Source organism: Hypanus sabinus, chromosome 7 (assembly GCF_030144855.1).
Source record: "Hypanus sabinus isolate sHypSab1 chromosome 7, sHypSab1.hap1, whole genome shotgun sequence".
NCBI classification, from domain to species: Eukaryota; Metazoa; Chordata; class Chondrichthyes; order Myliobatiformes; family Dasyatidae; genus Hypanus; species Hypanus sabinus.
Genome location: NC_082712.1, coordinates 99,209,442 through 99,236,209, shown reverse-complemented (window position 1 = coordinate 99,236,209; position 26,768 = coordinate 99,209,442). Strand labels below are relative to the sequence as shown.

The window sequence follows — 26,768 nt, the reverse complement described above, 5'->3', positions numbered from 1 at the left end:
CAGGGCATTATCGTGGTGCTCGCTCAGGGCTGTGGGTCAGTGCCAGGGCATTATCGTGGTGCTCACTGAGGGCTGTGGGTCAGTGCCAGGGCATTATCGTGGTGCTCGCTGAGGGCTGCTGGTCAGTGCCAGGGCATTATCGTGGTGCTCACTGAGGGCTGTGGGTCAGTGCCAGGGCATTATCGTGGTGCTCACTGAGGGCTGTGGGTCAGTGCCAGGGCATTATCGTGGTGCTCACTGAGGGCTGCTGGTCAGTGCCAGGGCATTATCGTGGTGCTCACTGAGGGCTGCGGGTCAGTGCCAGGGCATTATCGTGGTGCTCGCTCAGGGCTGGGGGTCAGTGCCAGGGCATTATCGTGGTGCTCACTGAGGGCTGCGGGTCAGTGCCAGGGCATTATCGTGGTGCTCACTGAGGGCTGCGGGTCAGTGCCAGGGCATTATCGTGGTGCTTGCTGAGGGCTGCTGGTCAGTGCCAGGGCATTATCGTGGTGCTTGCTGAGGGCTGTGGGTCACCACCAGGGGATTTGCATGGTGCTCACTGAGGGCTGTGGGTCAGTGCCAGGGCATTATCGTGGTGCTCACTGAGGGCTGTGGGTCAGTGCCAGGGCATTATCGTGGTGCTCCCTGAGGGCTGTGGGTCAGTGCCAGGGCATTATCGTGGTGCTCACTGAGTGCTGCCGGTCAGTGCCAGGGCATTATCGTGGAGCTCACTGAGGGCTGCCGGTCAGTGCCAGGGCATTATCGTGGTGCTCACTGAGTGCTGCCGGTCAGTGCCAGGGCATTATCGTGGAGCTCACTGAGGGCTGCCGGTCAGTGCCAGGGCATTATCGTGGTGCTCAATGAGGGCTGTGGGTCAGTGCCAGGGCATTATCGTGGTGCTCACTGAGGGCTGCGGGTCATTGCCAGGGCATTATCGTGGTTCTCGCTGATGGCTGGGGGTCACCACCAGGGGATTATCGTGGTGCTCACTGAGGGCTGTGTGTCACCACCAGGGCATTATCGTGGTGCTCACTGAGGGCAGTGGGTCAGTGCCAGGGCATTATCGTGGTGCTTACTGAGGGCTGCAGGTCAGTGCCAGGGCATTATCGTGGTGCTTACTGAGGGCTGCGGGTCAGTGCCAGGGCTTTATCGTGGTGCTCACTGAGGGCTGCGGGTCAGTGCCAGGGCATTATCGTGGTGCTCACTGAGGGCTGTGGGTCACCACCAGGGCATTATTGTGGTGCTCACTGAGGGCTGTGGGTCAGTGCCAGGGCATTATCGTGGTGCTCACTGTGGGCTGTTGGTCAGTGCCGTGGCATTATTGTGGTGCTTACTGAGGGCTGCGGGTCAGTGCCAGGGCTTTATCCTGGTGCTCACTGAGGGCTGCGGGTCAGTGCCAGGGCATTATCCTGGTGCTCACTGAGGGCTGTGGGTCAGTGCCAGGGCATTATCGTGGTGCTCACTGAGGGTAGTGGCTCAGTGCCAGGGCATTATCGTGGTGCTCACTGAGGGCTGCGGGTCAGTGCCAGGGCATTATCGTGGTGCTCACTGAAGGCTGTGGGTCAGTGCCAGGGCATTATCCTGGTGCTCACTGAGGGCTGCGGGTCAGTGCCAGGGCATTATCGTGGTGCTCCCTGAGTGCTGTGGGTCAGTGCCAGGGCATTATCGTGCTGCTCGCTGAGGGCTGCGGATCACCAACAGGGGATTATCGTGGTGCTCACTGAGGGCTGTGGGTCAGTGCCAGGACATTATCGTGGTGCTCGCTGAGGGCTGCGGCTCAGTGCCAGGGCATTATCGTGGTGCTCGCTGAGGGCTGCGGGTCAGTGCCAGGGCATTATCGTGGTGCTCACTGACGGCTGCCGGTCAGTGCCAGTGCATTATAGTGGTGCTCACTGAGGGCTGTGGGTCACTGCCAGGGCATTATAGTGGTGCTCACTGAGTGCTGTGGGTCAGTGCCGTGGCATTATTGCGGTGCTCACTGAGGGCTGTTGGTCAGTGCCAGGGCATTATTGTGGTGCTCACTGAGGGCTGTGGGTCAGTGCCAGGGCATTATCGTGGTGCTTACTGAGGGCTGCGGGTCAGTGCCAGGGGATTATCGTGGTGCTCGCTGAGGGCTGCGGGTCAGTGCCAGGGCATTATCGTGGTGCTCACTGAGGGCTGTTGGTCAGTGCCAGGGCATTATTGTGGTGCTCACTGAGGGCTGTGGGTCAGTGCCAGGGCATTATCGTGGTGCTTACTGAGGGCTGCGGGTCAGTGCCAGGGGATTATCGTGGTGCTCGCTGAGGGCTGCGGGTCAGTGCCAGGGCATTATCGTGGTGCTCACTGAGGGCTGCGGGTCAGTGCCAGGGCATTATTGTGGTGCTCACTGAGGGCTGTGGGTCAGTGCTAGGGCATTAGCATGGTGCTCACTGAGGGCTGCGGGTCAGTGCCAGGGCATTATCGTGGTGCTCACTGAGGGCTGTTGGTCAGTGCCAGGGCATTATCGTGGTGCTCACTGAGGTCTGTTGGTCAGTGCCAGGGCATTATCGTGGTGCTCACTGAGGGCTGTTGGTCAGTGCTAGGGCATTAGCATGGTGCTCACTGAGGGCTGTGGGTCAGTGCCAGGGCATTATCGTGGTGCTCACTGAGGGCTGTTGGTCAGTGCTAGGGCATTAGCATGGTGCTCACTGAGGGCTGTGGGTCAGTGCCAGGACATTATCGTGGTGCTCACTGAGGGCTGCGGGTCAGTGCCAGGACATTATCGTGGTGCTCACTGAGGGCTGTGGGTCAGTGCCAGGGCATTATCGTGGTGCTCCCTGAGGGCTGCGGGTCACCACCAGGGAATTACTGTGGTGCTCACTGAGGGCTGTGGGTCACCACCAGGGGATTAGCATGGTGCTCACTGAGGGCTGTGGGTCACTGCCAGGGCATTATCGTGGTGCTCGCTTAGGGCTGCGGGTCAGTGCCAGGGCATTATCGTGGTGCTCACTGAGGGCTGTGGGTCAATGCCAGGGCATTATCGTGGTGCTCACTGAGGGCTGCGCGTCACCACCAGGGGATTACTGTGGTGCTCACTGAGGGCTGTGGGTCAGTGCCAGGGCATTACCGTGATGCTCACTGAGGGCTGCGCGTCACCACCAGGGGATTACTGTGGTGCTCACTGAGGGCTGCGGGTCACCACCAGGGGATTATCGTGGTGCTCACTGAGGGCTGCGGGTCAGTGCCAGGGCATTATCGTGGTGCTCACTGAGGGCTGTGGGTCAGTGCCAGGGCATTATCGTGGTGCTCACTGAGGGCTGTGGGTCAGTGCCAGGGCATTATCATGGTGCTCACTGAGGGCTGCGGGTCAGTGCCAGGACATTATTGTGGTGCTCCCTGAGGGCTGCGGGTCATTGCCAGGGCATTATCGTGGTTCTCGCTGATGGCTGGGGGTCACCACCAGGGGATTATCGTGGTGCTCACTGAGGGCTGTGGGTCACCACCAGGATATTATCGTGGTGCTCACTGAGGGCAGTGGGTCAGTGCCAGGGCATTATCGTGGTGCTCGCAGAGGGCTGCGGATCACCAATAGGGCATTATCGTGGTGCTCACTGAGGGCTGCCGGTCAGTGCCAGGGCATTTTCGTGGTGCTTACTGAGGGCTGCGGGTCAGTGCCAGGGCTTTATTGTGGTGATCACTGAGGGCTGCGGGTCAGTGCCAGGGGATTATCGTGGTGCTTACTGAGGGCTGCGGGTCAGTGCCAGGGCATTATTGTGGTGCTTACTGAGGGCTGCGGGTCAGTGCCAGGGCATTATCGTGGTGATCCCTGAGTGCTGTGGGTCAGTGCCAGGGCATTATTGTGGTGCTCACCAAGGGCTGTGTGTCAGTGCCAGGGCATTATCGTGGTGCTCGCTGAGGGCTGCGGGTCAGTGCCAGGGCATTATCGTGGTGATCCCTGAGTGCTGTGGGTCAGTGCCAGGGCATTATCGTGGTGCTCACTGAGGGCTGCGGGTCAGTGCCAGGGCATTATCGTGGTGCTCGCTCAGGGCTGTGGGTCAGTGCCAGGGCATTATCGTGGTGCTCGCTGAGGGCTGTGGGTCAGTGCCAGGGCATTATCATGGTGCTCGCTGAGGGCTGCTGGTCAGTGCCAGGGCATTATCGTGGTGCTCACTGAGGGCTGTGGGTCAGTGCCAGGGCATTATCGTGGTGCTCACTGAGGGCTGCTGGTCAGTGCCAGGGCATTATCGTGGTGCTCACTGAGGGCTGCGGGTCAGTGCCAGGGCATTATCGTGGTGCTCGCTCAGGGCTGGGGGTCAGTGCCAGGGCATTATCGTGGTGCTCACTGAGGGCTGCGGGTCAGTGCCAGGGCATTATCGTGGTGCTTGCTGAGGGCTGCTGGTCAGTGCCAGGGCATTATCGTGGTGCTCGCTCAGGGCTGTGGGTCAGTGCCAGGGCATTATCGTGGTGCTCGCTGAGGGCTGTGGGTCAGTGCCAGGGCATTATCATGGTGCTCGCTGAGGGCTGCTGGTCAGTGCCAGGGCATTATCGTGGTGCTCACTGAGGGCTGTGGGTCAGTGCCAGGGCATTATCGTGGTGCTCACTGAGGGCTGTGGGTCAGTGCCAGGGCATTATCGTGGTGCTCGCTGAGGGCTGCTGGTCAGTGCCAGGGCATTATCGTGGTGCTCACTGAGGGCTGTGGGTCAGTGCCAGGGCATTATCGTGGTGCTCACTGAGGGCTGTGGGTCAGTGCCAGGGCATTATCGTGGTGCTCACTGAGGGCTGCTGGTCAGTGCCAGGGCATTATCGTGGTGCTCACTGAGGGCTGCGGGTCAGTGCCAGGGCATTATCGTGGTGCTCGCTCAGGGCTGGGGGTCAGTGCCAGGGCATTATCGTGGTGCTCACTGAGGGCTGCGGGTCAGTGCCAGGGCATTATCGTGGTGCTTGCTGAGGGCTGCTGGTCAGTGCCAGGGCATTATCGTGGTGCTTGCTGAGGGCTGTGGGTCACCACCAGGGGATTTGCATGGTGCTCACTGAGGGCTGCGGGTCAGTGCCAGGGCATTATCGTGGTGCTCACTGAGGGGTGCGGGTCAGTGCCAGGGCATTATCGTGGTGCTTGCTGAGGGCTGCTGGTCAGTGCCAGGGCATTATCGTGGTGCTTGCTGAGGGCTGTGGGTCAGTGCCAGGGCATTATCGTGGTGATCCCTGAGTGCTGTGGGTCAGTGCCAGGGCATTATCGTGGTGCTCACTGAGGGCTGCGGGTCAGTGCCAGGGCATTATCGTGGTGCTCGCTCAGGGCTGTGGGTCAGTGCCAGGGCATTATCGTGGTGCTCGCTGAGGGCTGTGGGTCAGTGCCAGGGCATTATCGTGGTGCTCGCTGAGGGCTGCTGGTCAGTGCCAGGGCATTATCGTGGTGCTCACTGAGGGCTGTGGGTCAGTGCCAGGGCATTATCGTGGTGCTCAGTGAGGGCTGTGGGTCAGTGCCAGGGCATTATCGTGGTGCTCGCTGAGGGCTGCTGGTCAGTGCCAGGGCATTATCGTGGTGCTCACTGAGGGCTGTGGGTCAGTGCCAGGGCATTATCGTGGTGCTCACTGAGGGCTGTGGGTCAGTGCCAGGGCATTATCGTGGTGCTCACTGAGGGCTGCTGGTCAGTGCCAGGACATTATCGTGGTGCTCACTGAGGGCTGCGGGTCAGTGCCAGGGCATTATCGTGGTGCTCGCTCAGGGCTGGGAGTCAGTGCCAGGGCATTATCGTGGTGCTCACTGAGGGCTGCGGGTCAGTGCCAGGGCATTATCGTGGTGCTCACTGAGGGCTGCGGGTCAGTGCCAGGGCATTATCGTGGTGCTTGCTGAGGGCTGCTGGTCAGTGCCAGGGCATTATCGTGGTGCTTGCTGAGGGCTGTGGGTCACCACCAGGGGATTTGCATGGTGCTCACTGAGGGCTGCGGGTCAGTGCCAGGGCATTATCATGGTGCTCACTGAGGGGTGCGGGTCAGTGCCAGGGCATTATCGTGGTGCTTGCTGAGGGCTGCTGGTCAGTGCCAGGGCATTATCGTGGTGCTTGCTGAGGGCTGTGGGTCACCACCAGGGGATTTGCATGGTGCTCACTGAGGGCTGCGGGTCAGTGCCAGGGCATTATTGTGGTGCTCACTGAGGGCTGTTGGTCAGTGCCAGGGGATTAGCATGGTGCTCACTGAGGGCTGTGGGTCAGTGCCAGGGCATTATCGTGGTGCTCAGTGAGGGCTGTGGGTCAGTGCCAGGGCATTATCGTGGTGCTCCCTGAGGGCTGTGGGTCAGTGCCAGGGCATTATCGTGGTGCTCACTGAGTGCTGCCGGTCAGTGCCAGGGCATTATCGTGGAGCTCACTGAGGGCTGCCGGTCAGTGCCAGGGCATTATCGTGGTGCTCACTGAGTGCTGCCGGTCAGTGCCAGGGCATTATCGTGGAGCTCACTGAGGGCTGCCTGTCAGTGCCAGGGCATTATCGTGGTGCTCAATGAGGGCTGTGGGTCAGTGCCAGGGCATTATCGTGGTGCTCACTGAGGGCTGCGGGTCATTGCCAGGGCATTATCGTGGTTCTCGCTGATGGCTGGGGGTCACCACCAGGGGATTATCGTGGTGCTCACTGAGGGCTGTGTGTCACCACCAGGGCATTATCGTGGTGCTCACTGAGGGCAGTGGGTCAGTGGCAGGGCATTATCGTGGTGCTTACTGAGGGCTGCAGGTCAGTGCCAGGGCATTATCGTGGTGCTCACTGAGGGCAACGGGTCAGTGGCAGGGCATTATCGTAGTGCTCGCTGAGGGCTGTGGGTCACCACCAGGGGATTATCGTGGTGCTCACTGAGGGCTGTTGGTCAGTGCCAGGGCATTATCGTGGTGCTCACTGAGGGCTGTGGGTCAGTGCCAGGGCATTAGCATGGTGCTCACTGAGGGCTGTGGGTCACCACCACGGCATTATTGTGGTGCTCACTGAGGGCTGTGGGTCAGTGCCAGGGCATTATTGTGGTGCTCACTGAGAGCTGCGGGTCAGTGCCAGGGCATTATCATGGTGCTTACTGAGGGCTGTGGGTCTGTGCCAGGGCATTATCGTGGTGCTCACTGAGAGCTGCGGGTCAGTGCCAGGGCATTATTGTGGTGCTCACTGAGAGCTGCGGGTCAGTGCCAGGGCATGATTGTGGTGCTCACTGAGAGCTGCGGGTCAGTGCCAGGGCATTATTGTGGTGCTCACTGAGAGCTGCGGGTCAGTGCCAGGGCATTATCGTGGTGCTCACTGAGGGCTGCCGGTCAGAGCCATGGCATTATAGTGGTGCTCACTGAGGGCTGCGGCTCAGTGCCAGGGCATTATCGTGGTGCTCACTGAGGGCAGTGGGTCAGTGCCAGGGCATTATCGTGGTGCTTACTGAGGGCTGCAGGTCAGTGCCAGGGCATTATCGTGGTGCTTACTGAGGGCTGCAGCTCAGTGCCAGGGCTTTATCGTGGTGCTCACTGAGGGCTGTGGGTCAGTGCCAGGGCATTATCGTGGTGCTCACTGAGGGCAGTGGGTCAGTGCCAGGGCATTATCGTGGTGCTTACTGAGGGCTGCAGGTCAGTGCCAGGGCATTATCGTGGTGCTTACTGAGGGCTGCGGGTCAGTGCCAGGGCTTTATCGTGGTGCTCACTGAGGGCTGCGGGTCAGTGCCAGGGCATTATCGTGGTGCTCACTGAGGGCTGTGGGTCACCACCAGGGCATTATTGTGGTGCTCACTGAGGGCTGTGGGTCAGTGCCAGGGCATTATCGTGGTGCTCACTGTGGGCTGTTGGTCAGTGCCAGGGCATTATTGTGGTGCTTACTGAGGGCTGCGGATCAGTGCCAGGGCTTTATCCTGGTGCTCACTGAGGGCTGCGGGTCAGTGCCAGGGCATTATCCTGGTGCTCACTGAGGGCTGTGGGTCAGTGCCAGGGCATTATCGTGGTGCTCACTGAGGGTAGTGGCTCAGTACCAGGGCATTATCGTGGTGCTCACTGAGGGCTGCGGGTCAGTGCCAGGGCATTATCGTGGTGCTCACTGAAGGCTGTGGGTCAGTGCCAGGGCATTATCCTGGTGCTCACTGAGGGCTGCGGGTCAGTGCCAGGGCATTATCGTGGTGCTCCCTGAGTGCTGTGGGTCAGTGCCAGGGCATTATCGTGCTGCTCGCTGAGGGCTGCGGATCACCAACAGGGGATTATCGTGGTGCTCACTGAGGGCTGTGGGTCAGTGCCAGGGCATTATCGTGGTGCTCGCTGAGGGCTGCGGCTCAGTGCCAGGGCATTATCGTGGTGCTCGCTGAGGGCTGCGGGTCAGTGCCAGGGCATTATCGTGGTGCTCACTGAGGGCTGCGGGTCAGTGCCAGGGCATTATCGTGGTGCTCCCTGAGTGCTGTGGGTCAGTGCCAGGGCATTATCGTGCTGCTCGCTGAGGGCTGCGGATCACCAACAGGGGATTATCGTGGTGCTCACTGAGGGCTGTGGGTCAGTGCCAGGGCATTATCGTGGTGCTCGCTGAGGGCTGCGGCTCAGTGCCAGGGCATTATCGTGGTGCTCGCTGAGGGCTGCGGGTCAGTGCCAGGGCATTATCGTGGTGCTCACTGAGGGCTGCGGCTCAGTGCCAGGGCATTATCGTGGTGCTCACTGACGGCTGCCGGTCAGTGCCAGTGCATTATAGTGGTGCTCACTGAGGGCTGTGGGTCACTGCCAGGGCATTATAGTGGTGCTCACTGAGTGCTGTGGGTCAGTGCCAGGGCATTATTGCGGTGCTCACTGAGGGCTGTGGGTCAGTGCCAGGGCATTATCGTGGTGCTCACTGAGGGCTGCGGGTCACCACCAGGGGATTATCGTGGTGCTCACTGACGGAAGTGGGTCAGTGCCAGGGCATTATCGTGGTGCTCACTGAGGGCAGTGGGTCAGTTGCAGGGCATTATCGTGGTGCTCACTGAGGGCAGTGGGTCAGTGCCAGGGGATTATCGTGGTGCTCGCTGAGGGCTGCGGGTCAGTGCCAGGGCATTATCGTGGTGCTTACTGAGGGCTGTGGGTCAGTGCCAGGGCATTATCGTGGTGCTCACTGAGGTCTGTGGGTCAGTGCCGTGGCATTATCGTGGTGCTTACTGAGGGCTGCGGGTCAGTGCCAGGGCATTATCGTGGTGCTCACCGAGGGCTGCGGGTCAGTGCCGTGGCATTATCGTGGTGCTTACTGAGGGCTGCGGGTCAGTGCCAGGGCATTATCGTGGTGCTCACCGAGGGCTGCGGGTCAGTGCCAGGGCATTATCGTGGTGCTCCCTGAGGGCTGCGGGTCACCACCAGGGAATTACTGTGGTGCTCACTGAGGGCTGTGGGTCACCACCAGGGGATTAGCATGGTGCTCACTGAGGGCTGTGGGTCAGTGCCAGGGCATTATCGTGGTGCTCGCTTAGGGCTGCGTGTCAGTGCCAGGGCATTATCGTGGTGCTCACTGAGGGCTGTGGGTCAGTGCCAGGGCATTATCGTGGTGCTCACTGAGGGCTGCGGGTCACCACCAGGGGATTATCGTGGTGCTCACTGATGGCTGTGGTTCAGTGCCAGGGGATTATCGTGGGGCTCACTGAGGGCTGTGGGTCAGTGCCAGGGCATTATCGTGGTGCTTACTGAGGGCTGCGGGTCAGTGCCAGGGGATTATCGTGGTGCTCGCTGAGGGCTGCGGGTCAGTGCCAGGGCATTATCGTGGTGCTTACTGAGGGCTGCGGGTCAGTGCCAGGGCATTATTGTGGTGCTCACTGAGGGCTGTGGGTCAGTGCTAGGGCATTAGCATGGTGCTCACTGAGGGCTGCGGGTCAGTGCCAGGGCATTATCGTGGTGCTCACTGAGGGCTGTTGGTCAGTGCCAGGGCATTATCGTGGTGCTCACTGAGGGCTGTTGGTCAGTGCCAGGGCATTATCGTGGTGCTCACTGAGGGCTGTTGGTCAGTGCTAGGGCATTAGCATGGTGCTCACTGAGGGCTGCGGGTCAGTGCCAGGGCATTATCGTGCTGCTCACTGAGGGCTGTTGGTCAGTGCCAGGGCATTATTGCGGTGCTCACTGAGTGCTGTTGGTCAGTGCCAGGGCATTATTGTGGTGCTCACTGAGGGCTGTGGGTCAGTGCCAGGGCATTATCATGGTGCTCACTGAGGGCTGCGGGTCAGTGCCAGGGCATTATCGTGGTGCTCACTGAGGGCTGCCGGTCAGTGCCAGGGCATTATCGTGGTTCTCGCTGATGGCTGTGGGTCACCACCAGGATATTATCGTGGTGCTCACTGAGGGCAGTGGGTCAGTGCCAGGGCATTATCGTGGTTCTCGCTGAGGGCAGTGGGTCAGTGCCAGGGCATTACCGTGGTGCTCACTGAGGGCTGCCGGTCAGTGCCAGGGCATTATCGTGGTGCTCACTGAGGGCAGTGGGTCAGTGCCAGGGCATTATTGTGGTGCTCCTTGAGGGCTGCGGGTCATTGCCAGGGCATTATCGTGGTTCTCGCTGATGGCTTCCGGTCAGTGCCAGGGCATTATCGTGGTGCTCACTGAGGGCTGCGGGTCAGTGCCAGGGCATTATCGTGGTGCTCACTGAGGGCTGCGGGTCAGTGCCAGGGCATTATCGTGGTGCTTACTGAGGGCTGCGGGTCAGTGCCAGGGGATTATCGTGGTGCTCGCTGAGGGCTGCGGGTCGGTGCCAGGGCATTATCGTGGTGCTCACTGAGGGCTGCGGGTCAGTGCCAGGGCATTATTGTGGTGCTCACTGAGGGCTGTGGGTCAGTGCTAGGGCATTAGCTTGGTGCTCACTGAGGGCTGCGGGTCAGTGCCAGGGCATTATCGTGGTGCTCACTGAGGGCTGTTGGTCAGTGCCAGGGCATTATCGTGGTGCTCACTGAGGGCTGTTGGTCAGTGCTAGGGCATTAGCATGGTGCTCACTGAGGGCTGTGGGTCAGTGCCAGGGCATTATCGTGGTGCTCACTGAGGGCTGTTGGTCAGTGCCAGGACATTATCGTGGTGCTCACTGAGGGCTGTGGGTCAGTGCCAGGGCATTATCATGGTGCTCACTGAGGGCTGTGGGTCAGTGCCAGGGCATTATCGTGGTGCTCCCTGAGGGCTGCGGGTCACCACCAGGGAATTACTGTGGTGCTCACTGAGGGCTGTGGGTCACCACCAGGGGATTAGCATGGTGCTCACTGAGGGCTGTGGGTCAGTGCCAGGGCATTATCGTGGTGCTCGCTTAGGGCTGCGGGTCAGTGCCAGGGCATTATCGTGGTGCTCACTGAGGGCTATGGGTCAATGCCAGGGCATTATCGTGGTGCTCACTGATGGCTGCGGGTCACCAACAGGGCATTACCGTGGTGCTCACTGAGGGCTGCGGGTCACCACCAGGGGATTATCGTGGTGCTCACTGATGGCTGTGGGTCAGTGCCAGGGGATTATCGTGGGGCTCACTGAGGGCTGTGGGTCAGTGCCAGGGCATCATCGTGGTGCTCACTGAGGGCTGCGGGTCAGTGCCAGGGCATTATCGTGGTGCTCACTGAGGGCCGTGGGTCAGTGCCAGGGCATTATCGTGGTGCACACTGAGCGCTGTGGGTCAGTGCCAGGGCATTATTGCGGTGCTCACTGAGTGCTGTTGGTCAGTGCCAGGGCATTATTGTGGTGCTCACTGAGGGCTGTGGGTCAGTGCCAGGGCATTATCATGGTGCTCACTGAGGGCTGCGGGTCAGTGCCAGGACATTATTGTGGTGCTCCCTGAGGGCTGCGGGTCATTGCCAGGGCATTATCGTGGTTCTCGCTGATGGCTGGGGGTCACCACCAGGGGATTATCGTGGTGCTCACTGAGGGCTGTGGGTCACCACCAGGATATTATCGTGGTGCTCACTGAGGGCAGTGGGTCAGTGCCAGGGCATTATCGTGGTGCTCGCTGAGGGCTGCGGATCACCAATAGGGCATTATCGTGGTGCTCATGAGGGCTGCCGGTCAGTGCCAGGGCATTTTCGTGGTGCTTACTGAGGGCTGCGGGTCAGTGCCAGGGCTTTATCGTGGTGATCACTGAGGGCTGCGGGTCAGTGCCAGGGGATTATCGTGGTGCTCGCTGAGGGCTGCGGATCACCAATAGGGCATTATCGTGGTGCTCACTGAGGGCTGCCGGTCAGTGCCAGGGCATTTTCGTGGTGCTTACTGAGGGCTGCGGGTCAGTGCCAGGGCTTTATTGTGGTGATCACTGAGGGCTGCGGGTCAGTGCCAGAGGATTATCGTGGTGCTTACTGAGGGCTGCGGGTCTGTGCCAGGGCATTATTGTGGTGCTTACTGAGGGCTGCGGGTCAGTGCCAGGGCATTATCGTGGTGATCCCTGAGTGCTGTGGGTCAGTGCCAGGGCATTATTGTGGTGCTCACCAAGTGCTGTGTGTCAGTGCCAGGGCATTATCGTGGTGCTCGCTGAGGGCTGCGGGTCAGTGCCAGGGCATTATCGTGGTGATCCCTGAGTGCTGTGGGTCAGTGCCAGGGCATTATCGTGGTGCTCACTGAGGGCTGCGGGTTAGTGCCAGGGCATTATCGTGGTGCTCACTGAGGGCTGTGGGTCAGTGCCAGGGCATTATCGTGGTGATCACTGAGTGCTGTGGGTCAGTGCCAGGGCATTATCGTGGTGCTCACTGAGGGCTGCGGGTCAGTGCCAGGGCATTATCGTGGTGCTCACTGAGGGCTGGGGGTCACCACCAGGGGATTATAGTGGTGCTCACTGAGGGCTGCTGGTCACCGCCATGGCATTATCGTGATGCTCGCTGAAGGCTGCGGGTCACCAACAGGGCATTACTGTGGTGCTCACGGAGTGCTGTGGGTCAGTGCCAGGGCATTATCGTGGTGCTTACTGAGGGCTGCAGGTCAGTGCCAGGGCATTATCGTGGTGCTTACTGAGGGCTGCGGGTCAGTGCTAGGGCTTTATCGTGGTGCTCACTGAGGGCTGTGTGTCAGTGCCAGGGCATTATCGTGGTGCTCACTGAGGGCTGCGGGTCAGTGCCAGGGCTTTATCGTGGTGCTCACTGAGGGCTGTGGGTCACCACCAGGGCATTATTGTGGTGCTCACTGAGGGCTGTGGGTCAGTGCCAGGGCATTATCGTGGTGCTCACTGTGGGCTGTTGGTCAGTGCCAGGGCATTATTGTGGTGCTCACCAAGGGCTGTGGGTCACCACCAGGGGATTAGCATGGTGCTCACTGAGGGCTGCGTGTCAGTGCCAGGGCATTATTGTGGTGCTCACCAAGGGCTGTGGGTCACCACCAGGGTATTAGCATGGTGCTCACTGAGGGCTGCGGGTCAGTGCCAGGGCATTATCGTGGTGCTCACTGAGGGCTGTGGGTCAGTGCCAAGGCATTTACGTGGAGTTCACTGAGGGTTGCCAGACACCGCCAGTGCTTGGGTCTGAAGCTGACCAAGGGCAATGTGTCACTGCCAGCCCATGCGTGGGAATCTCACCAAGGGCTGTAGATCCTGGTGGGGCATGGATCACTGCCGGGCCACGGACCAGTACCAGTGCCAGGGTGTGGAGCTCCGCATGTTTTAGATTTAGATTATGAGGACTCTCAGTCTTCATTTATTGTCATTTAGAAATGCTTTTCTTTCTAAATCTTTTTATTAATATTAGTAATATGGACAGAATACAAATGATATATTGTTAAAGAAATTACCAACAGACAAATTCCATTGCATATGAAAAAAACATACATAATAGTTACAATATAAATGAGTTTACCAAGACATAAGCCCTAAAATATATGTATGAACATAGTAAGTCTAAATTTTTCATAATGTATAATATAAAGAAAACAGAAAAAAGAAAGAAAAAAAACAAAAATAATTTATATAATGCAAAACTAGCTAATCTCATCTACTAACTATAACTAATAGCTAATATAGAAGAAAAAAGACGCAAAAAAAAGAGAGAAGAAAAAAAAGGGGGCTGTTTATAATATCTCACAAAAATAAGTATTCATCAATGCCGTCACTTCCGGTCCTCTCAACATACATAAGCTAAAAGCTGGGAAATCAAATGAACTTGGCACAGGGTCATATTACATCATATGAAAATGTTGAATAAATGGTCTCCATAACTTTTCAAATTTAATAGAAGTCTCAAAATTCCCACTTCTAATTTTTTCTAAATTTAAACATAACATAGTTTGAGAGAACCAATTAAATACAGTGGGAGGATCAATTTCTTTCCAATTCAACAATATAGATCTTCTAGCCATCAGAGTTAGAAATGCAATCATTCGACGGGCTGAAGAAGATAAATGCAGTGAGTCTAACATTGGTAAACCAAAAATTGCGGTAATAGGATGAGGTTGTAAATCGATATTCAGATCCGCAGAAATAATATCAAAAATATCTTTCCAATATTTCTCCAAAAATGAACATGACCAAAACATATGAGTTAAAGACGCAATTTCAGAATGACATCTATCACAAATAGGACTAATATGAGAATAAAAATGAGCTAATTTATCCTTGGACATATGGGCCCTATGTACGACCTTAAATTGTATTAATGAATGTTTGGCACATAACAATGATGTATTAACTAATTGAAGAATTCTATCCCAATTCTCACTAGAAATACTAAACTAAGCTCTCTTTCCCAATCCTTTTTAGTCTTATAAAGAGGCTCTGAACGTATCTTCATAATTATATTATAAAGTTTTGAAATAAGCCCTTTTTGAAAAGGGTCTAATTCAAATAAACTCTCCAAAGTATCTGAAGGCACAAAATTTGGAAACGTAGAGAGTACAGAACTTAAAAAATGTCTAATCTGTAAATATCTAAAAAAAATGAAATCTAGGCAAGTTATATTTGTTGGATCATTGCTCAAAAGACATGAAACAATTGTCTAAAAATAAATCAGAATATCTTAGTAATCCCTTAGTTTTCCAAGCTTGATCTATAATGGAAGGGTGAAAAAAACAATTAGATACAATAGGACTATTTAAAACGAATTGAGTCAACCCAAAAAATCTCCGAAATTGAAACCATATACGCAAAGTATGTTTAACTATCGGGTTGTCAATTCGTTTCGGCAATTTAGAAAGAGCAAAAGGGAGAGAAGTCCCTAAAATAGAACCCAGAGCATAAGCTGATACCGATTTAGTTTCTAAACTCACCCAACAAGGGCCAAAAGATCCACCCCCATCTTTCAACCAACATAACAAATATCTAATATTAACTGCCCAATAGTAAAATCTGAAATTAGGTAATGCTAACCCGCCTTCCTTTTTTGTCTTCTGTAAATATGTTTTACCTAACCTGGGATTTTTATACTGCCATATATATGAAGAAATTTTAGAGTCAACATTAGTAAAAAAAGATTTCAGGATAAAAATTGGTATCGCTTGAAAAATATATAAAAACTTAGGTAAAATAACCATCTTAATAGCATTAATCCTACCTATTAGGGATAGAGACAAAGGTGACCACTTAGTAAACAAACCTTTAATCTGATCAATTAAGGGTAAAAAATTAAATCTCAATAAATCTTTATGGTTTTTTGTGATTTTGATCCCTAAATAAGTAAAAGAGTCATTAACTAATTTAAAAGGTAAATTTCCATAAATTGGGACCCGTTTATTCAATGGAAACAATTCACTTTTATTAAGATTTAACTTATACCCAGAAAACTCACTAAATTGAGCCAATAATGATAAAACTGCTGGAATGGATTTTTCCGGGTTAGAAATGAATAGTAATAAATCATCTGCATACAAAGATAACTTATGAATATCTGTCCCACGATTAATACCCAAAATATCCTGTGATTGTCTGATGGCAATTGCCAAAGGTTCTAAGGCAATGTTAAATAGTAATGGTCTAAGAGGACATCCCTGTCTAGTGCCCCGAAATAGGCGAAAAAAGGGAGATCTTTGATTATTGGTAAACACTGAGGCTACTGGAGTATGATAAATCAATTTAATCCATGATATAAATATCGGACTAAAATTAAACTTCAACACATTAAATGAGTAAGGCCATTCAACTCTATCAAATGCTTTCTCCGCATCTAATGAAATCACACATTCTGAAGTGTCATGTGAGGGAGTATAAACAATATTCAACAATCTCCTAATGTTAAAAAAAGAATAACGATTTTTAATAAAGCCAGTCTGATCATCTGAAATAATTTTGGGTAATACCTTCTCCAATCTAGATGCCAGTAACTTGGAAAAAATCTTGGAGTCTACATTCAATAAAGATATAGGTCTATAAGAAGCACAGTTAGTAGGGTCTTTATCTTTCTTCAATATTAGAGAAATGGAAGCTCTATAAAAAGATTGTGGCAAATTCCCCAATCTAATGGCTTCCTCAAAAACCTTACCTAACCAAGGGGAAAGAGTAGCGGAAAAAATTTTTAAAAATTCAACTGTATAACCATCTGGACCCGGTGCTTTCCCAGAATTCATTGAGGAAATAGCCCCCTTAATTTCTACATCTGTAATAGGAGTATCCAATATCAAAAGATCATCAGATGATAATCTTGGAAAATTTAATTTCCCAAGAAAATCAGACATGGTATTATAATCTTGAGGAAATTCAGATTGATACAGGGAGGTATAGAAATCTTGAAATGCCTTATTTATCTCATCATGATTAACTGTCAGATTCCCATTCTGTTGACCAATCTTAGTGATTTGACGTTTAACCAAAGCATTCTTCAATTGACTAGCTAACAGTTTACCAGATTTATCACTATGTATATAAAAATCAGATTTAGTTTTCATTAATTGATTTTCAATCGAGGATGTAAGTAATAAACTATGTTCCATTTGAAGTTCAACCCTTTGTTTGTAAAGCTCCTTACTAGGAGCAATCGAATATTTCTTATCAATCTCTTTAATTTTATCAACCAATAAAAGAGTTTCCATCTTGATACGTTTCCTCAAACCAACAGAATAAGAAATAATCTGTCCACGTATATAAGCTTTAAAAGTGTCCCAAAGTGTTCCGCAGGAAATATCATCTGTAGAATTAGTTGAAAAGAAGAAGTCGATCTGCTCCTCCATAAATTTTATAAAGTCAGAGTCTTGCAACAAGGTAGAGTCAAATTGCCATTGTCTAGCATTAGAAGCTGTATCCGTAAATTTCATAGAAAGTAATAATGGAGCATGATCAGAGATAGCTATAATAGCATAGTTACAACCAATTACCAATGGAATAAATCAATTCTTGAATAAGAGTGATAAACATGTGAGAAAAAAGAAAACTCTTTGTCATTAGGATACAGGAATCTCCAAATATCAAAAACTCCATTGTCAGTCAAAAAAGAATTAATACAAGTGGCCGACTTATTAGGTAAAGTCTGAATAGATAAAGATTTATCCATCAGAGGATTTAAACAACAATTAAAGTCACCACCCATTATTAACTTATATTCGTTTAGATTGGGTAAAGAAGTAAATAAAGACTTAAAAAAGTCAGGACAATCCACATTTGGAGCATAAACATTAACCAAAGCAACCTTTTTATTACAAAGTAAACCCGTAATTAACAAAAATCTCCCATTCGGATCCGAAAAAATATCATGTTGAACAAATGAAATAGAGGAGTCAATAAAAATTGAAACTCATTTTATATAACCATAACCATATAACAATCACAGCACGGAAGCAGGCCATCTTGGCCCTCCTAGTCCGTGCCGAACCCTTAATCTCACCTAGTCCCACCTACCCGCACTCAGCCCATAACCCTCCACTCCTTTCCTGTCCATATACCTATCCAATTTTACCTTAAATGACACAACTGAACTGGCCTCTACTACTTCTACAGGAAGCTCATTCCACACAGCTATCACTCTTTGAGTAAAGAAATACCCCCTCGTGTTTCCCTTAAACTTCTGCCCCCTAACTCTCAAATCATGTCCTCTAGTTTGAATCTCCCCTACTCTCAATGGAAACAGCCTATTCACGTCAACTCTATCTATCCCTCTCAAAATTTTAAATACCTCGATCAAATCCCCCCTCAACCTTCTACACTCCAATGAATAGAGACCTAACTTGTTCAACCTTTCTCTGTAACTTAATTGCTGAAACCCAGGTAACATCCTAGTAAATCGTCTCTGCACTCTCTCTAATTTATTGATATCTTTCCTATAATTCGGTGACCAGAACTGCACACAATATTCCAAATTTGGCCTTACCAATGCCTTGTACAACTTTAGCATTACATCCCAACTTCTGTACTCAATGCTTTGATTTATAAAGGCCAGCGTTCCAAAAGCCCTCTTCACCACCCTATCTACATGAGACTCCACTTTCAGGGAACTATGCACAGTTATTCCTAGATCTCTCTGTTCCTCTGCATTCCTCAATGCCCTACCATTTACTCTGTATGTTCTATTTGGATTATTCCTGCCAAAATGTAGAACCTCACACTTCTCAGCATTAAACTCCATCTGCCAACGTTCAGCCCATTCTTCTAACCGGCATAAATCTCCCTGCAAGCTTTGAAAATCCACCTCATTATCCACAACACCTCCTACCTTAGTATCATCGGCATACTTACTAATCCAATTTACCACCCCATCATCCAGATCATTTATGTATATTACAAACAACATTGGGCCCAAAACAGATCCCTGAGGCACCCCGCTAGTCACCGGCCTCCATCCCGATAAACAATTATCCACCACTACTCTCTGGCATCTCCCATCTAGCCACTGTTGAATCCATTTTATTACTCCAGCATTAATACCTAACGACTGAACCTTCTTAACTAACCTTCCATGTGGAACTTTGTCAAAGGCTTTGCTGAAGTCCATATAGACTACATCCACTGCCTTACCCTCGTCAACATTCCTCGTAACTTCTTCAAAAAATTCAATAAGGTTTTACTTTAGCATTCGAATTTGCGTGATACTGTTGACCCCGCTAAAATCTAAAAAAACGAAATTTGTCCTCCTTCCTCACATGAGTTTCTTGTACAAAAATGATATGAGCATTAAGTCTTTGGAATACTTTGAAAATCTTCTTTCGTTTAATTGGATGATTTAAACCATTAGTATTCCAAGACACAAAATTAATGGTCTGAGCCTTAATTCTATAATCAACCCTTTGGTATAGAAAGGGTTAACCAACTTATAAACTCATGCACCCGGAAGAGGAACAAAAGTAGTGAGAAGACCCGGAAGTGACGACAACACAGACATATTTGAAGTTCAAAACAGCCCAACTAAAAAAACTAACACAAACTGGTACAAAGAAAATAGAATTAGAAAACAGACCATCCCCCCACCCCCCGAGAAAAAGAGAAAAAGCCAAAATATGACTTAAAAAGAGAAAAAGTAAGACTAATCCTACCCCCATGTAAGCTGAAGAACACTCCATATAAAAAGGATATATATAAAAGAATCACCCCAACTTTAAAAATTAAAATCGCTATAATAAAAACCATATTTCTAAGTATAGTCAGTTGTAAAAAGAATAAAAATATAATCACTAAAAAAAATTATAAATCGGGCTCTAGCCCAGACAAAACAAAAAATATTTAAGCTAAGATAAGCGATGCATTGTAAGGAAGAAACGCGAAAAATATAAACATAACGCCATCTTAAGCAAAACCAAAAATCTTTTTCAAAAAACCACCATCTTAATCAAAGAAAAATTCACCTTCAAAGAATTAAAAATATACCTTCGAAGGAACAAAGTTAATAGACAAGTATGTAGTTAAATGATTAAAGTGTATAAGGCAAAACAATTAATATGACGCAAACACACTTTAACTTAAGTATAAAGTATAGGATGAACCTACACCAATAACCAGATTTTAATTCTGGTTTAAGAGATCGAGAACCATCTTACACGATCAGAATCGTTCATTTATTAAAGACTGATGTCTGTAGCAGTAGGGAAGTTCTCCTCCAGATATTTTCTCGGTTCTGAAGTTGAAGTGAAAACCTGTCGTGGAGCATTCGATGGAGAAATTCGGAGCTTCGCAGGGTATAGAAGCGCAGGTTTCAAATTTTACTCTTAACATTCAGCCATCAACGGTTTAAAAAGAAGCCTTCTTTTTAAAAGGTCAGGACTAAAGTCTTCGATCAGACGGAAGCAAAATTCTTTGAATTTAATCATTCCTGCTCGACGAGCAGCTCTTATAAGTTGTTCTTTGTCATGTACATAATGGAACCGGACAATTACCACCGAAGGTTTGTGTGTAACACTCGGTGATCGACGCCGAATTCTATGTGCCCGATCCAATAAAGGGGGGTTATTCGGGAAAATCGTCGGAAACGCTTCTTTGAAAAGTTGAGCAAAATATTTCGAAGGGTCATCTTTTTCTATGCCGTCTGGAAGACCAAGTATACGTACGTTCTGTCTTCTGGACCGATTCTCAAAATCGTCACTCTTGGCTTTAAGGGCTTCCATCAGCTTAATGGTCGAAATTAAATCCTGTTGCAGTTTTCCAATAGTCAAATCTCGCTTCCGAGCATCTTCTTGCAGAGACGCAATAAGATCTTGTTGCTGTTTAATTACTAAATCCGTCTTAACCATGTACTCTTGAAAAGCCTTTATATCTTCTTTAAAAAATTGTTGTAGTTCAGCAAATTTTTTATCCAAAGCCTCCATAAACAATTCGAAAGTTAATTGTGATTGTTGTGTCGGAGCCTGCTTTTTTCCATTACCGTTCGGATTGCGTCCGGGATCCCGTCCCTTAGACCTGAGAGACATTTCTGTTTGCATATCTTCAAAAGTTCACAACAAACTCTTGGCAGTAAATCCAAAAATAAATTAACAAAGAAACTTTCGGTATAGGTAAAAATAGGCTGAATAAGGGTGATCAAAGATTAAAAATAGTAAAGGTTATGGAGCGAATCCAAAACAGTACTCACTCCATGAGCGTCTCCAGCTGACCTCGTCATTTAGAAATGCATGCATGCGTTAAGAAATGATACAATGTTCCTCCAGAGTGATATCACAAAAAAACAGGACAAAGACTAACACTGACAAAACCACATAATTATAACATTTAGTTACAGCAGTGCAAAGCAATACCGTAATTTGATAAAAAGCAGCAATGGTTACGGTAAAAAAAAAATGTCTGAAGTCCCGATCGACTCCGATAGTCCCCGATATCAGGCAGCAAAAAGGGAGAAACTCTCCCTGCCATAAGCTTCCAGGCACCGACAACTGATGGCTTGGAAGCACCCGACCACAGCAGACTCTGAGTCTGTCTGAAAACTTCGAGCCTCCGACCAGCCCCTCCGATACAGCCTCCCGAGCGCCTTCGACCTCGTCCCGGCCGCCGAAACAAGCAAAGCCGAGGTCTCGGACGCCTTCTCCGGACCGCACAGTAGCAGCGGCAGCGAAGCGGGCATTTCAGAAGTTTCTCCAGATGTTCCTCCGTGCTCTCACTTCTGTCTCCATCAAATCAGAATTGTGCACGGTACCCTACTTAACAAATAACAGGTATCATTCACCTTCTCCTCCCTCCTGATTGTCTGACGGCAGAGGAGAAGAAGCTGTTCTTGGACCACTGAGTGTGTGCCTTTATGCTCACGGACCTCCTTCCTGATGGTAGCAATGAGAAGGGGAAAAGTCCTGGGTGATGGGGTCCTTAAAGATGCTTAAAGGTCCTTGAATCTCCGCTCCTTGAAAATATTCTGGATGACACAGAGGCTGGTACCTCTGATGGAACTGACTGAGTTCACAACTTTCTGCAGCTTCTTTCCTCGGCCCTTCAACAGTAAAACCAAACTGCAGTCTGGCTGGGAGGACGGTACATGTTACTGAATGACGTGGTTGGTTTTTCTGCACCTTTTGGTTATTTGTAAGTGTTCTGTTCATGTAATTTGAATAAAACAGATTGTGAAATCTGTGATGCGCAATAACCAAGTGGAAATTACACCATTGTAAGGAATGGGTTAAATTCCAATTCGTCTTTGGCATATGCTAAGATGTGTAACACAGACTGGAAGACAAGATGGTGTCAGCGTGGAATGTGTTGAAGGTCTGGAGATGCGAGTGCGAATCCTAGGCAGGGTCATGACTGGTGGAAAGAGCTGAACAAGACAAGAGACAGACAAGAACACAGAGAGAGGGGGTGAGAGGAAGAGATAGATAGAGAGAGAGCAAGAGTGAGGGAGAAAGATTTTTGGGACACTTTCGGTTCTCTGGCTGTATATTGTGTGGCATGGCTTAGTGATTGATTCATAATTTTTATTTTGTCTATTTTATTACTTTATTAACATTTTCTTTCTCTATTCTACTCTTCGTATAAACCGATTAGAGTTGGTAGTGTTCCAGTAACTTTTTCTTGAAGGTCATTACTTATAACGTTCAACAGCGTACAGCGCCTCATTTGTTTGCGCATACTTGCTGTTGCTGAATCAGTAAGAAACAAAGAACAAACTTTGAAACATTTACATTTACATCCTTTAAAGTTTAATGATATAATCATACCAGTTCCTTCCAAGACATCCAGGGAGTCAACACCACTCAGCCAGATGTAGCATGGGAAAGAGGAGATGTTGGTTAGAGTTTGCACCGTGATGTGACTACAATACCAGCTGTCCTCGCAAAGCGGAAAGCGTTTCTCTTTGAACAGCTTCACCAGCAGAATGTCGCCGAGGTCGGACTGTGTTTTCACCTCCAGGCTTTTACTCTGCACAGGAAACATCAAACACAGCGGCCAGACTGAGACCTCTGGACACATATGTCACTCTTGCAATGCCCCCTCACCCAACCGTACACTGAGATTTGTCCCCTCACTGTACACTATTCCCTGACTCTCTACCTCGCTGTACAGTGACCCCCTATTCGAGCCCTCAAAGCTTGCTGTCCCTGAACCGTCACTGTACACTTACCGCTGAACCCTCACCATACACTGAACTCAAAACTCAACCTCAGACTGTGCTCACCCCAGAACTCTCATCATACACTGACCCCTGATCTTCATTACTCACACAAGTTGACAGCTTTGTTAAGAGGTTGGCTGAGTACAAGAACCGGAAGGTGATGTTGCAAGACTATAGAACCCTGGTTAGACTATACCTACTGGAATATTGTTCTGGTCGCCTCATGAAATAAGTATGTGGAAGCTTTCGAAAGGGTTCAGTGCGGATTTGACAGGACGCTGCCTGGATTGGGGAGAATGACGTGTGAGAATAAGTTCAGCGAGCGTGGGCTTTTCTCTTTGGAGCGAAAGAGGGTGAGAGGTTACTTGATAGAGGTACTGTATGCAAAATGCTAAATGGCATTGATCATTTGGACAACCAGAGACACGTCCACTGAGTGGAAATGACTAATAGCAGGGAGTAAAATTTTAACGAGATTGGTTAATTTTATCCAGGATGGTGCTGGTGATCCACAACGACACGTTGCAGACTGCTTACAAATCCTCCTCTTGTGAATTACAGAAGAGATGCGAACATCAGGATGCACTTGATCGACTGTATCTTTTAAAAGATCGGTACAACAGTGTGTGCGAAACGCCTGCAGTGTGCTGTGTTCTGCGTTCTCCACCCTCACTCGATACCGACCTTCACATTGCGAAGTCAGCTGAGCCCTGATTGTTCAGTGTCGCTCTTTGATAAAGATCACCTTTATTTGTCACACGTACATAGCAAAATACCTCTGTCAAGTCAGCGAGGATTAAACTGGGGACAGACCCCAGCTTAACCACGATTTACTTACCCGAACCCGAAAGTCTTTAGAATTGAGGAGGAATTCGGAGCACCCGGAGGAAACCCACACAGTCATGGGGATGACGTATAAACTACTTACAGAGAGCATCAAGTGTTGAATCCGGATCACTGTCGCACTAAAGCGTTATGCTAACCGTTACACTGTCGTGTCTCCTCTTCTCGGAGAACGAGCCAGTCTATGGGAGGGCGCTGAGGAGTGAGATAGGACGGAGGGAACTGGGAATACTGATCTATAATTCCTTAAAAACGGTGTCACGGGTACATAGGGTCATGGGAAGAGCTGTGGGCACGTTGGCTTTTATTAATCAAAGTACTGAGTACAGGGGTCGGGGCGCTATGTTGAAGTTGGATAAGACGTTAGTGACGCAGGTTAAGGGTAGAGGATGAACTATTTAAGGGAACATGAGGAGGAACATCTTCACTCAGAAGGTGGTGCGAATGTGAAACGAGCTGCCGGTGGAATTGATGGATGTGGGTTCGTTTGCAACATTTAAGTAAAGTTTCGATAAGTACGTGACCCTGAGGGAGGCTGCAGTAGCTGCGGCTTGGGTACTAGGCACAGACTAGTCGGGCTGCTAAGTCTGTTTATGTGCTGTAGTGGTCTGGGATTGTACACTGACCCCGAGCCTCAGCTACGCTGAGCACTGAACTCACTGGACGGTGACCACAAACCCTCACCCTCACCATCCGCTAACCACTGAACGCCATACGCTGAGTCCTGACCCAAACCCTCCCTCGCGGTCTTCGAGGGGCTGTGTCCGGTGGGAAAGCCCGTCACTAGGAGGCAAAATCGGCCAGGAATCTCTGGAGGGAAAGATACCAATCCGACTGTGTCCGGCACCGGGAACACTGAGCACAGACCCAACCGGAGCAGCTGCGTACGTGAGCTGTGCTCTGTACCACATAGAGCGAGGTCTGCGACTCCACCCCAGCTCTCCGACCTCGGCAGTTCTTTCATTATCAATCAAAGAAAATATTTGAAAGAAAGGAGATACTCACGCCCCCTCTTTTAAACAGAGTCAGGCTCGAGAAACGAAATGTTTCCGAGCTCCGAAGCGACCCCACTAAAGATAGGGAAATTTCATCCGTTGTGCCTGCGAGGGGCAAGTCCCCAGTATATACGGTAACGTGGTAACTAACAGACATCTCGACACTGAGGTGAAGAAGACGGTGTGTGGAGATGTCTCTGCTTCTTTATATCGGATAAAATAGAGGGTGGAGACATCCGTCAGGAAATGCTGCCAACTGGCACATTCCAGGCCGGAGAAAGTCGTGTCGCCACTGCAAGGACTCGGTGGGAAAACACCACGATACATGTTCTTCCGCAACTGCAGAAGGAGTGGCCGGGTTGGGTGAGTAAGCCCCTCGATTATTATAGTCGTGAACCACCCCAGGAGACCAAGGAGGGGCAATAACCCGGTTGTTTTTACGAAAACTAATACAACAGTACCGAAAACCTTGACTGAGAATTTGAGAATGAAAATAATTCTCGTAAATAATTTACCATCATGAATAAAATCTGTTTTAAAATAACAAAAAATGTTTCAAGTTGAGGCAAGAACAGGGGCTAACAGATTCCTGGCCAATTCAGCCTCCAGCTGACGGGCTTTCCCGCCGGACACAGCCAGTCAAAGACGGCGAGTGAGGGTTTGGGTCAGGGCTCACTCTGAATACAAGGAATGTCTACCCCTGTTTTAAGAGCTCTCCCTCCCTCTGAAAGCACACACAAGGAATATGTTGCACGAGCGTGGCGGTGGGCGAACCCAAGTGCAGAACACGGGCGCGGAGGCAGAGTCAGGAGGCGTTATTGACGCAGCGAGCTTGGAATCGGTATCCAGGAGAGTCTTTACCCGGAGCCCTGCGTATGCAGAGAATCCAGGAGCGATGCGAGACTTAGAACTGACAGTCCTAAGAACCATGAAAAGAGATTACTCACTCCAGAGTCGACAAAACGAACTGGCAGTTCCTTTTGATCACAGGGTCTTTCTCTTGCATTTTCTGATGGAAAGCAGGTGTGTGTAGTTAGTGGAACCTGGGAATGATTGGAACTTAAACGAGGGGATTGAGACCCAATTCCTGAGGTAAGTAGCAAGGTGGGGATTGTCAGAAGGAACCGTGACAGTACTCCTCCCTCAGCTGCAGCCTCCAGGCGATCCTCTATGCCTGTCTGGATGGTCCTGGTGAAAGTCCTGGATGAGGGAAGGGTCCGGGATTTAGGAGCGGGGGACCTAGGAAAGCTCTTTTGGACCATACCCTTCCCAGTCTACCAGGTCTTGGAAACCCCTGCCCCTACGGCGCACATCCAGTAATTGTCGGATGGTGTATGCTGGGTTGTTGTCGATGATACGGGCAGGTGGGGGAAAATTCGGGTGGATGCGCACAGCTCTGGGCAGTTTTAGGCAGACCGCTGCGGGGTTGATAACACTTTCGACCTTGAAAGGTCCCAGGAAGCGTGGGGCGAGTTTCCTATGCTCGTCCTTGAGCGGGATGTCCTTGCGATGAAAACCACACCGTCTGCCCCGGTTGGTACTCAGGCGCCGGAGTCCGGTGTCGGTCGACCGTCTTCTTATTGCGATTTGCCGTGCGTGTCGCCTCCCAAACCTTAAGGCACCGATCGATATGGTCCTGAACCGACGGTACCGCAATCTCGTCTTCTTGCTCGGGTAACAGCGGGGGTTGGTACCCCAGGGAACAACCGAATGGAAACCTTCCAATGGCAGAGCTCACCGTAGAGTTGTGGGGTACTCAGCCCACGGGAGATGGTCGCTCCAGGTGGACGGGCTGTGGGGTACTCAGCCCACGGGAGGTGGCCGTTCCAGGTCGACGGGTTGTGGGGTACTCAGCCCGCGGGAGGTGGTCGCTCCTGTCGACGGGATGTGGGCGTACTCAGCCCACGGGAGGTGGCCGCTCCATGTCGACGGGCTGTGGGGTACTCAGCCCACGGGAGGTGGTCGCTCCAGGGCGACGGGTTGTGGGCGTACTCAGCCCACGGGAGGTGGTCGCTCCAGGTCGACGGGTTGTGGGGTACTCAGCCCACGGGAGGTGGTCGCTCCAGGTCGACGGGTTGTGGGGTACTCAGCCCACGGGAGGTGGTCGCTCCAGGTCGACGGGTTGTGGGGTACTCAGCCCACGGGAGATGGTCGCTCCAGGTCGACGGGTTGTG

At 50.9% G+C, this 26,768-nt stretch overlaps 1 protein-coding gene across 1 annotated transcript in view; it reads right to left on the bottom strand.

The window, feature by feature from the left end:
* LOC132397515 (polyunsaturated fatty acid lipoxygenase ALOX15B-like) overlaps nucleotides 1–25,493 on the bottom strand; it is a 56,299-nt gene extending 30,806 nt beyond the window's left edge. The window contains 2 exon segments of the mRNA XM_059976346.1: nucleotides 22,362–22,563; nucleotides 24,605–25,493. Coding sequence (XP_059832329.1) covers nucleotides 22,362–22,563; nucleotides 24,605–24,751 — 349 coding nt within the window. The 5' untranslated portion in view covers nucleotides 24,752–25,493.
* Nucleotides 25,494–26,768: the final 1,275 nt, after the last annotated feature.